The sequence below is a fragment of the Pelodiscus sinensis genome, chromosome 4 (assembly GCF_049634645.1).
Source record: "Pelodiscus sinensis isolate JC-2024 chromosome 4, ASM4963464v1, whole genome shotgun sequence".
NCBI classification, from domain to species: domain Eukaryota; kingdom Metazoa; phylum Chordata; order Testudines; family Trionychidae; genus Pelodiscus; species Pelodiscus sinensis.
The window spans coordinates 114,342,963-114,355,869 of NC_134714.1; the positions used below are offsets into that span (position 1 = coordinate 114,342,963).

At 44.0% G+C, this 12,907-nt stretch overlaps 1 protein-coding gene across 1 annotated transcript in view; it reads left to right on the forward strand.

Moving 5' to 3' along the window:
* OSBPL5 (oxysterol binding protein like 5) overlaps window positions 1-12,907 on the forward strand; it is a 251,378-nt gene that overhangs the window by 132,311 nt on the left and 106,160 nt on the right. The window contains exon 2 of the mRNA XM_075928129.1: window positions 7,121-7,277. Within this exon, the coding sequence (XP_075784244.1) occupies window positions 7,142-7,277 (136 nt within the window). The 5' untranslated portion in view covers window positions 7,121-7,141. The remainder of the gene's footprint in view (window positions 1-7,120; window positions 7,278-12,907) is intronic.

The following is a 12,907-nucleotide window of genomic DNA, read 5'->3' on the forward strand; positions in this document are numbered from 1 at the left end:
ACATTTTTTCTCTTCTTTTTATTTACATTAACTTTGAATTTAATGTTACTCCCCCAAATACTCCATAGTCATAATGTAGAAATGTACACAACAAATGGATCTGCCAGCCTCCATACAATTATTCACTCAATCCAAATTGACCCCAAACTGAAACATTGACTCAGCACCTTCTCAAACTTTTGGAGCAGTTATGGCCTAGACTGATACAGTGTATGTATCCTCATTTCCCATAATGTAGACATTTTGGCACTTAGCCATGAAAATGATATGTTGCCGTGCCTCAGTTTCCCCTTTCATATAGCACACCAATTTTGGAATGCCCCTTCTCAGGTGAGAAGCTCCAACACTAATTACAAGTATTAACAGTGAAATACCAGTGCCACAAGGCTTTTGAACATACAATATGTTGTTCTTGGATACATTTCTTAACAGTTTCCAGGGCCCTTTCACAATCATGCACAGTGGACATTGTTACAATTCTTAACAACAACAACACATTGGTTATGAAAGTTAACATAAGCAGTAGGGACAAATCCATCCCAAGCGTACATTGACAATTCTGGCCTTTTAGATTTAAAACACTGCAGCCTTCCTGGGCAAACACAAGTCTTGCCCCTCCCCCATTTCCCTGTGGGCTTAAATTGTGAATTCTCCATCTTAACAAAGACAAAGGTCTGGCTGGGTGTGTCTCCCCTGCTCACAATGGCTATGGAATTCCCTTGCTCCCCATAGCTAATCAGGAAGCAAGAAGTCCAGACAATAACCTGCTTTCCATCTAGTTTTCCAAGTGGGCCACTGCCTCACAGAAACAGGGCCTAGGTGAACTAGCCTGATAGACTTACAGATTCCTTGTCCACTCACAGAGCCAGACTGGAACCATTCATGCTTCAGCAACACACACTCCCCAGCAAGCACACAGGCACTTGGTCACCAGAGGGCTGTTTCATCTCCCTGGTTGCTTCCACTCCATCTGAAACACCCTCAATCCCTCTGCAACTTCCTCACCCCTGTCCACATTGGGTCTTTCTAAACCCAAGTCACCTTCACCCCCTTCAGGCACAGCAAACTGCTGGCCAACATCACCATAAGGATCCTCCTCTTCCTTATGATCTTCTGTGAGCAAAAGCTCACCCTTCCCTGGTCCTACAGTAGCATCTCCCTGCTGAGCCACTACCAACTCCTGAGTTCTCTTAACCTTCTGAACAGGCAGGTCACCACACAACCCCCTCTCAGGAAAACAAACATACTTCCCTGGTAAGATGTCAGAACCATCTCCCTCCTCCTTGCAGCTTTCTAGACTGCTACACACTTCTATACTGTCTGTAGGTACCACACTTGCACACCCTGCTGCTCCCCGGGTGTCCTGGATAGGGTAGTACCCTGATCACACAGAGTCACTCTCCTCCCTCCCAGCAACAGGTAACACCAGCACCAGACTTCTCTGATTCCTGGGTTTCTGACATGATACTGACTGGGCCCACCCCAGTTACAGCACTACTGTCCCAAGCAGACTCAAACTAGGATCCTCCTCTTTCTGGGCTTCAGCTGTCTCCAGAACTAAATCTAGACCCACAGCCCTGTTCTCAGCCATTCCTGGCTGACAGGCACCTCCTGGGAAGAAACCCTTCCCCCACAGGCATACCGTCCCTCCCAGCAGCCAAACTGCCACACAGAGGTTGCTCACACTGAACTCCCTCAAGTAAATCACCTTTAGCTTGTGCAGATTCGATATGATAAACCTCACCAGCCAACAACTCATCCACCTCCAGAACTTGATCTTTTCCCTCAGCTAAAACTTCACTCTGGCCAGACATTCCAGACTGTTCCAGAGGAACACTTCCCTGATTACTATGCTCTTCCTGCCCTGTTTCTGATTCCAGCCTCACCTCTGAGGCTTCAGGCAGACAAGCAGGAACATCACTCACAGATACATAGTTCTCCTGCATAGACACACAGCTATCTCCCTCAGACAAACACTTAGGCTGTGTCTACACTCGCGGTTTCTTGTGCAAGTATGGCTGTTCTTGCGCAAGAATCCGCAGAGCATCCACACTGCCTGCCCGCTCTCGTGCAAGGAAATTTACAGTACGGTGTGGTAAGAGAGGGATTCTTGCACAAGAGCTACGCTCTTTTTTAACAGGTGTAAGCCCTTTGGCGCAGGAGCTCTTGCGCAAGAGGGCAGTGTGGATGCTTGGCAGGGATTTCTTGTGCAAGAAAGCCCTATGGCTAAAATGGCCATCAGAGCTTTCTTGCACAAGAGAGTGTCCACACTGCCATGGGCGCTCTTGCACAAAAGCACATCTTGCACATGGCAGTGTGGACGTTTTCTTGCGCAAGACTTCTTGCACAAGAACGCTTGCACAAGATGTTCTTGCACAAGAAGCCGCCAGTGTAGACATAGCCTTAGAGAAACTTTTACCTTGCTCCCCATAGGACTGACTAGCCACAGACAACTCCTCAGAATCACACTCACCCCTTTCACAAACCTCATACATGTTCTGGGACTGGGTTAAGGTACCAGCCCAATTACACATAGTAGCCACGCTATAATCACATTCCATACCCACCCAGTTGGACTCTGAACTCCTGGGAGGATACAGTCTCTGTTATTCTTCCACTCTCTGGGTCTGGAGTTCTTTGGGATGTTGAACAGTGACTGCAGCGTTCATGGGAGCAGGATGCTCGGTTGGCGGGGCCTTCCCTTTAGCAATCCTCTCTTATGCTTCCGCTTCCATTCGCCTGGTCTCTGCCTTTATTTCTGCTATCTTTGCCTCTATTGCTGCTAGCTTCTCCAGATGTTCTTGTTCGGCGTGCTTCTCGGCTTCACATTGGGCACGCTTCGCCTCTGCTTCTGCTTCTATTTGTGTTAGCCTCTCCTAGTATTTTGTGTGTATTTGCTCCAGTCGTCGTAAGAACTCCACTTCTTTCTCAGTTAGAGGTCTGCCAGCTTTCTTACAGGCAGCTTCCCACATAGAAGGCAGTGGTGAGGGGGGAGGAGGGCTGCTATACATTGCTCCTGCCCTCTCAAGGTTACTTCCCCCGGGACTCACAGGGACATGTTCCCATCTCCCCTCCTTGGGGTATGAATCTGTCCTAGAACTGGACATCATGCCTTAACTAGCCTAGCTATCCAGTTGCCCCAAAAGGTATAAAAAACCAAACTGTTTGGGTAGGATGGTCTGTGTCTGGCTTAAGGTTAGTCTTCCATCTGCCTCTCTCCTAGGCAGCACAGAAAACAAAACAAAAGAAAAAAAACCAAGAGAAAAAAACTGCAAAGCTTGCAACTCAAAAGAAATACCTGTGTCCTTTTAAGAATCCTGGGTTCTCAAAATAATCCCACTGCTAGCCACCATGTCAAGGCTTCTTCCACACTCTGGCATGATGAATGCAGAAGTGGGGCCCACAAAAGTACCCCAAAACCTTATATTTCCAGGCTTTGGTATAAAACTTCCCCCCTAGATTTTGGAGATAAAATCCGCTGCCATCACCCAAGTAAGGATAAGAAAATCAGGGGGGGAGATCACTTGGGAAATCTCACCCCTAAAGTAAAAACCAGGACACAAAAATTAACCCATGACAGGTTAATAAAAAGAAAAGAGAAAGAACTTTTATTATCAACACAATATTCCTGTTGCAAGCATCATGACTAGATGGAAAAGTCAAAAAGTAATACACTCATCGAGGGGGGAGGAACCCCCCCATGAACAAGGAGCTTAGTTACAAAGGAGAGGAAAAGCCATTTCTAAATGCACAGACATCAGATCCCATTTCTGAAACCATAAAACAATAAAATCTAACAGATTTATTCAAACTTTACCCTACTTACATACAGTGAAGAGTCTTTTCTTGGAGGGAGACATTCTGTCTGTCTCCCTCAGCAGCTGGAAAGAAACTGCTCAGGGACAAAGGGGAGAAAAAAACTTAAAAATTCCTTTGTCCCAGTTTGAAATTCCTACCTGTATTCCTATTGGCTGACTCTGCCTACCTTAGGTAAGGGACATAGTTAACCCCTTAGTCCCCAGGCTGCTGGCTAACCCTCATGATCATGACAGGGACTCATTTGCATGAGTCGTGATCTCATTAGCATATTTTCTTCCATTTCTTTTAGCGCAAGGGGTTTTTGCGCAATAAGAAGTAGTGTGAATGGGTGAGGCATAAGGACCACGTCCACACTGCTTCTTTTTGTGCAAAAAGAAATGGCTGAAAATATGCTAATGTGATTGTGACTCATGCAAATGAGTCCCTCATCAGCATATATTTTGCTGGAAGATCTTGCAGTGTAGACGTAGCCACAGGGGAACCACAGGCAAGAAAGGTGAAGTGATCTACCAAGGTCACAGAGTGAGACCGAGGTAGAGTTGGGACTAGAACTGAGGACCAAGACCTCCCTCACAACTTCATACATGATTAATCAGCCCCACCCAGTCAGTCAGCTCCCTGCATGGAGCCCTGAGCCTTGACTGGAGGGGTAGGTCTGATTAATCACCCGTGAAGCTGTGTTGCCGCCCAGCTTAGAGGGAACACTGACCCAGACTGAGTTCATTCTTCTGTATGACACTGGCCTTACGCCTTTAAAAATGCATATAATAGCATAGGCAGCGAGTTATATGGGCTTGTGGTACCCATGCTCCAGCAATATTCAGAGCCGGGGGCCCTGCTCCACCAACATTTGGAGCTGGGTCTCTCCCCCGGCCCTGCCTGAAGTAGGCCCAGCCCCTACCTGCCACCCTCTACCCCTCTGCGCATCCTCCCCCGACCTTGGAGCGTACTAAAACACCATGCAACAGCTGAGAGGGGAGACACCCGGGCGTGGCGTGACATCACAGCCCGGGACTTTAAAACCACACCACCCAGCTCCAGCCCCAGCCCCAGCAAATGACCTGGAGCTCCAAAAGCAGCAGGGGCCCGATCACAGACTCCAGTGCTTCAAACTGGAAGGAAGAACGTGGGATGGGGTGGGGTGAGATGGGGTGGGGTGGGGAGGGGAGGGTGAAAAATAGGGGGAAGGGGTGGGAGAGGAAAGGGCTTGTGCTGAGGGCAGGTCAGGAGAAGAAAGGGGAAGGTACCAAGGGACAAGGTGGAGGAGAGATAAATGCCAGGGGGCCAAATGGAGACTGAGGAAAAGGGCAGGAGGGGAGGTGTCAGTGGGAGGGGGGACAGGGTGATGCTGGGAGAGGAGAGGGTAAGGGCATTGGGCGCTAGAGGGGGAGGGGAAGGTGCTGGGAGTGCTAGTTCTCTATGCCGCTCGACTCACTCATATCAGGATTCTGGGACCTGGCCTTCCTCTCTATACCTTGGATTAGATTCTGATCGCAATGACTGCAGCCTAATGCCAGAACCATTTTTTTAAAGGGAACAAAGCAATTTGGTGCTCTTGCTAGTTCCAGAAAGTAACCATTCCCTAAGGAGTCTCAGAGAGGTAGCCATTTTAGTCTGTAGCTATAAAAACAATGAGTAGTCCTGTGGCACCTTAGGGTACATCTACATAGCAGCGTTCTTTCGAAATAACAAAATGTATGTCTACACAGCAAGCCATTATTTCGAAATAATGTCGAGCTGGAGGACTTCTTACTCTGACTTATGGTAACCCTCATTTCATGAGGAGTAAAGAAAGTCGAAGGAAGAGTGATCTTCTGTTGACTTGCTGCTGCGTGGACAGTGCCAAAAGCCAAAGTAAGCTATTTTGACTTCAGCTACACAATTGACATAGCTGAAGTTGCATTTCTTAATTTGACTTTTACCCTGCTCTGTACCCTTAGGCTATGTCTAGACTACAGGGTTTTTCTGAAAAAAGTGGCCTTTTTTCAAAAAAAATCTGCATCTAGACTGTCTTGGCGTTCTTTCAAAAATAAATTGAAAGAACATGGCAGTTTTTTCAACAGCGGTAAACCTCATTTTACGAGGAAGAATGCCTTTTTTCGAAAGAGCTCTTTCGAAAAAAGGCGTTCTTGACTGCAAACAGGGCTTTTTCGAAAGAGAGTATTCAGATTGCCTGGGTGCTCTCTTTCGAGAAAGCGAATCGCTTTTTCGAAAAAGTTGTGCCTGTCTAGATGAACTCTTTCGAAAGAAACTTTTTCAAAAGATCTTTTTGAAAAAGTTTCTTTTCAAAGAAGTGTGTAGTCTAGATGTACCCTTAGAGACTAACAAAAATATGTCGTGTTGTGAGCTTTTGTGGGTAAAACTCACTTTGTCAGCTGATGAGCTGGGGTGGAAATAACAGAAACCAAGTTATTTATAATAGAAAAGGAAAAAAAGGTAACTTCCAATTATTGGACCAGTGCTAATGAGGCTAATTAAGTGGGCTGGAAGTGTCCCATTCTTAACTTTTGATGATTAAAAATGCAGTGCTAAAGGCAAGGGAGACTGGCTTTATACTGCAACATCCAGTTAATGGCTGTTCAAGTCCAGGGAAGTAATGTCAAATTTGTATAGGAATTCCAATTCTGCCCTCTCTCTCTCTCTAACTGGCTGGTGAAATTCCTTTGTAGAAGAATGGCTTCTTTTAAATCCAGGACGGAGTGACCACGTAGGTTAAAATGTTCCCCAACAGCTTCATGTGTGTTACCATTTGTGTCTGATTTGTATCCATTTATCCTTTGTCTCAGAGAATGTCCAGTTGGCCAATATACATGGCAGAGGGGCATTGCTGGCACTCAATGGCATAGATCACATTAGATGATGTGCAGATGGATGAGCCCCAGTTGCTGTGCCTTATGTGGATAGGTTCTTCAATGGTGTCGCTTGTGTAGAAATGTGAACAGAGTTGGCACTGGGGTTTTTTGCAGGGTTTTACCCACAAAAGCTCATACTACATATTTTTTGTTAGTCTCTTAGGTGCCACAGCATTATATAGGAAGTATTTCAGGGCTGGATCCATGAAAGAGACCTTGTAGCAGTGTCACTCCACTTCTCCACAGTTTGCAAATGGGCAAGATATTACAAAACAGTCATTAGCTGTTTCTGCTAATATGGTAGTTTGTTTGCTTAGCCTTCTGGCATTCTAAAAATGGAATCGGCACGCTGCTTAGATAGCTTTGAAGAAACAGAGTTAGATGGGTGTGAAACTTTAGTTTCTTGTGCCTTGGCATTAACTACTGTTATTTCTAACCCTTTCTTTCAGAAAACCCCTACTGCTCATGCCATGAAGGAGGAGAATTTTCTTCGCCGCAGGTTCTCTCTCTGTCCTGCTTCTTCCACTCCTCAGAAAATTGACCCTCGCAAGCTGACGCGGAATCTGTTCTTCGGGGCTGATAATGAGATCTACCCACTCAGCCCAGGTCAGTGTGTTCTACATGGCTTCAGAATGTGCCACATGCTGTTATCAGTTATCTCAAATCTCCGTGCAGCTCAAACGCACGAACAAACTGTGCTGCACTGACTGAACTGATCCTTGGGAAGGGAGGGGCGGAGTGTGAAAGTAAGTGGGTTTTGTTAGAGCATCTGCAAGAAACAAAGAGAAACAGGTTTATATATGTAAGCATGACCAGGAGATCAAACTTGTTCAGCACTGAAAACCCCTCATCCTCTCCACTCATCCACTCACTGGGTAGCGGCCGTCAGAAAAACAAACAGAATGTCAGGAATCATTAAGAAAGGAAGCGAGAATAAGACCAAGAACATCTTACTGCCTCTTCACAAACCCACATCTTGTATGCTGTGCTCAGATATGGTCACCTGATCGAAAAAAAATTAGTGGAATTGGAAGAGGTTCAGAAAAGTGCAACAAAGAGGGTCAGGGATATGGAACAGCAGCCATATAAGGAGAGATTAATGCAGAGATGGGAAATACCAGCCCGTGGGCTGGATCTGGTTCACCAGGGTTAGTCCCTGGTGGGCTGCCGCCACTATATTTGTCTACACCTCCACAGGTACAGGAGATTGCAGCTTCCATTGGCTACAGATTGCCATTCCTAGCCTGATTTTCACAGTTCTCATTTGCCAGGACCAATGGGAGTTGCAAGTACCCATACCTGCAGAGGTACAGGCACATATAATGGCAGCAACTTGCCAGGGGCTAGTCTTGGTGAACCACAACCATCTTTTTGCCCACCCCTGGATTAATAAGACTGGGACTCTTCAGCGTGGAAAAGAGATGACTAAGAGGGGGACATGACAGAGCTCTATAAAAGAGTTATTTTCTCCTTTCCACAACACAAGAACTAGGGGTCACCAAATGAAATGATCAGGTAGCAGATTTAAAACAAATAAAAGGAAGTATTTCTTCACACAACACACTGTCAACCTGTGGAACTCCCTGCCAGAGGATGTTGCTAAGGCCAAGATTTTAACAAGGTTCAAAAAAGAACATGATAAACTCATGTTCCGTCAATAGCGATTATCCAGGGTAGACAGGAATGGTGTCCCTAGCCTCTGTTTGTCAGAAACTGGGAATGGACGATAGAGGATGGGTCACTTAATGATATTCTGTTCTGTTCATTACCTCTGGGGCACCTGACACTGATCAATATCTAAAGACAGGATGCTAGATTAGATGGACCTTTGGTCTGACCCAGTATGGCTGTTCTTATGTTATGAGGTAATGAGATTCCTGCCAAATGCTGCAGGCCTTCCCCTCCCATTGATTTAAGTCGGAGAGAAGGCCATCCATGCTGCAGCTGTGGGGCTCAGAACTAGCTGAACACTCAGTGGCTAGTGTGATTTGGGTTATCTCTGTTTTGGGGTGCCCTGTTTGGATCACCCTAAAAAGCAGACTCTTTTCAGGCATCACATATAGGCTCTTAAAAATTGAGGATCCCATTATTTTCCAACCCCTTTTGCAAAATGAGATTACTACTGCTAAGTCAGTTGACCATAAAAGGGCACTATAAATGTTACAAAGGCAAATTCTTTCACCACTGATTCATAAATATCTTCAGCATTTTCCCCTGCAGTATGCTCAGCTGCAGTAAGTATGACACCGAATTCAAGAGTTCACAAAACTTCCTTCAGGTTTAGTCTAAAATTGTAAACACCTGTTCTACAGGAAATGAAAGTCATGATATTGTTTTGGTATTTGCTGTGCATAATAAATACTCAATTAAAATGTTTCTCTGATTGCAATCTGCAAACGGTGCTTTAGATTCCAGTTTGTAAACATGTGCTTTAACCTTTGATGAGGGAGCAACCATATTTTTGCAAAATCATAATTTGTGGTTATAATTTCTGTACTTAATAATCAGGTCTAGTAGCACCGCAGTAAGTTGTCAGCACACTAATATTTCAGGAGAAAACGGCCAGCAAAAAGCCAGGTAATATTTAGTATTTATATAGCTGGCAGAACAAGGAGCAATGGTCTTAAGTTACAATGGTGGGGGTCTAGGTTGGATATTAGGAAAAACTATTTCACTAGGAGGCTGGTGAAGCACTGGAATGGATTCCCTCGGGAGGTGGTGGAGTCTCCATCCCTAGAGGTTTTTAAGTCTTGGCTTGACAAAGCCCTGGCTGGGATGATTTAGTTGGGGTTGGTCCCGCTTTGGGCAGGGGACTGGACTGGATGACCTCCTGAGGTCTCTTCCAGCCCTATGATTCTATAGTACCCAAAAGATACTTAGGGCTAGATCCACAAAGGAGTTTACCTAACTGCCTTTTTAGGCACCCAAGTTAACATTTAGGCACTACTGACATTCACAAAACAGCTGATCAGCTACTGCTTTCCCCAGTCAGTGCCTAAACTTCATGGCTGTGTCTAGACTGGCAAGTTTTTCTGCAAAAGCAGGTGCTTTTGCGGAAAAACTTGCCAGCTGTCTACACTGGCTGCTTGAATTTCCGCAAGAACACTGATGATCTCATGTAAGAAATCAGTGTTTCTTGCGGAAATACTATGCTGCTCCTGTTCGGGCAAAATTCCTTTTGCGCAAAAGCTTTTGCGCAAAAGGGCCAGTGTAGACAGCTCAGATTTGTTTTGCGCAAAAAAAGCCCCGATAGTGAAAATGCCTTTTGGGGCTTTTTTTGCGCAAAAGCGCGTCTAGATTGGCATGGATGCTTTTCCGCAAAAGGTGCTTTTGTGGAAAAGCATCCGTGCCAATCTAGTCGCTCTTTTCCGCAAATGCTTTTAACGGAAAACTTTTCCGTTAAAAGCATTTGCGGAAAATCATGCCAGTCTAGACATAGCCCATAGGGGTCCACATTTCTGCCAGTGGGCAGATGCTAAATCCTGAGATCAAACCTGATTCTCCTACATCACCAATGGATGCCCTGACACCTGGGATATACAATCAGTCTCACCCAACCTGTATCTTTGGCCCAGTGAATATTTAATTATTTATACAAAGTGGAACATTTTCAATAGGGGAGATTGAGACCCAGCCCGGAATAGTCTGTAACTCTGTAACTCTCCTGGAACCAGAAAACCTATGTTCAAGTTCCAAATCAGACAGACCAGAGATTTGAAAAACAGACTCCTTATGTCTCAGGTCATTCTCCTGGCCACAGGGCTCTAATGGCCTGGCTAAGGGATAGGGTGTCTCTTTCTCTTGTTTAGGCTACCTAAAGTGGCTGGCCTGGTTTAGGCATCTGGTGAGGGTTCATCCCTGAGAATCCCCAGTAGTGGGAGGTCCAGAGTTAGGCACCCAACTCCTTAACCTCTGCCCTTCACTGTGGCATTGTTCACTGGCTAGCTTAAGCTGGTCCTCTTTCTTAGGCACCTAATTATCTCCATGGAGAGCCTGGGCACCTAACTTCAGTGCTGTGAATTTACTGGGCAGCAGGCACCATGGAAACGTCTTTGTACATCTGGCCCTCTGTGCTTCATGCATCAAATACAAGGTCAGATGTGGAACCAAAAAGCTCAGACGTGAGGCTCAATTGTAGGGCTGGCTGAAATTCTGACTTTTTAGTTTGGGGCAAATTTCAACATTTTAAACAACAAAATGAATTACAATACAGAAATATAATATTTATTTCCAAAATATCTCTTAAATTGGAATTTCCTGAACAAAAAATCAGTTTTGGAAAATTTGTTCAGGATTTTAGAATGCTGTTTCCTAATTTCAAAATTTCATTTCAGATTTTATTTCATGAGTTTTATTATCTTACATTTTCATTTTTACATTATTTTCTGACCTGTCAGGAGTACATTAAGATTTAAGTTAATGGTATTATGTGTGGTTGTTAGTAGTAGTACCACTGACATGTCATATTATGCTATAATATTCTGGTTTTAAAATAATTAAGGGCAACTGCTACTTTGTACCAATTGAAACATCTTATATGATATAGATCAAATTGTTTCCTGTTTATGTTGTAATGAAACACTTTAGCAGCTGCCTTTAATGAGTTTAAACAAAAATAATAGGATATTTCAATTATCATATCATTCTAACATCTGTTGTACTAGAGCATGTTATTCAGTACTACAAAGCATATTCCATGAAATATGTAAAAATATAAAAATGAATAAACAGTCTGTATGAAAAACCAAAATGAAATTGCAAAATCCAAACAGTAATCTTCTAAAACAATTTTTTCCATTTCAAATTTTCTGTATCAATCTGTCCTTTCCAAAATATTTAGATTTTGATTAAACTAGCATTTTCCCTTGAAAAAATGTGTTGACAACAAGTTTCTATTCAACTGTAGTTAATAATTTAAAGAAGTCTTTGACTTTTGGGTATCCTGCTTGAGATAGCTTTGGGCCTGATTTTGAGCAGTTGGAAATTAGTCCACAGACATCTCAAGCTGAACACTTAAATACTGAGACAATAAGCTTGCCCACTTTCAAAGGTTTGACTGCAGATAACGGCAGATTCATATAGACGTGTGGCAGGAGCACAATGCCTTTGCAGTAGCCTATTTTGTCATTGCTGAACCAACCCAGGAACTGCACCAGCTTCTAGAGTTTGGAAAGCCTATATATCAACTTTTTGGATACTTTGGAAACTTAAATTTTGAAGAGTATGGCCAAAGATTTTTCCTGCTGTCATTAGCTTCTTCTGGAAGAGGGTAAATGGAGATCAGCTGCTTGTCATGGGCTCCAGGCAGAATAATTATCAGCTCCATCTGTGAGGTGCTGAGTGCTCTTTAACTCTCACCTAAATCAAAGAGAGTTGAAGGCTTGCAGCAGATTGTCAGTCCATTGTGGGGGTGAGTCGTCTCTTATTGCAGGCTTTGGTTGTCAGTCTTCTATGCTGTTTCTCCTAACTTCATGCTAGATGAATGAGTCAAATTTGCCTGGCCTAAATCTATCGAGTGTATGTGTATAACAAGTCTAGCATGCTGGATTAGAACTTTTATTGCCTTTCTCTACTTAGCCAAAGGAACCTACAACATTGGTACAAATGATCAGAAATTCAACTTAAGAGGGTGGAGGCTAGAGATACAATTTTTAAAAATTACAAATAAATACAAGTCACTATTCTAAGCATTCTGGGTGGCTTGCGGGGGAAGGGGGGTTAGTGGAACTTGCTTTTATTTTCCTTTTTTGGATTTTTATCCCTTTTATTTTGCCTTGCAGCTCATTCTATCTCCACAGTACTTCTCAAGTTTTGCTCTTTTACTTCCTTGAAAGCCTCACCTCCTTCATCTTTTATATTTGCTTTCTCCCCACTTCTAATTCTCTGTTCCCAGCCTTTCTCTCATGGTGTGTTTAGCTGCATCTTTAGTCCTTTTTTCCTACTGTATCTTATTCTGTCTCCTCTCTAAGGGTCAATATGGTGTCTACCCTCACTGGGAATCACCCTTTACTTCTCCTCCTCCGGGTTCTGATGAATGTTGCTATTGTTGTGAAGAGGTCTGGGTTTCCTTCTCTCAGCCCTGGAGTTTCACAATGGACAATGTCTATACTACACCCTTCTTCTTCAAAAGCTTATACAAATGAAGTGCAGATTAGCATATTGCCAAGTTTCATTTGCATAATTAATTAGGGACCTTTTTTGTGCAAGAGGCTTTTGCGCAAAAAGGACCTATGTAG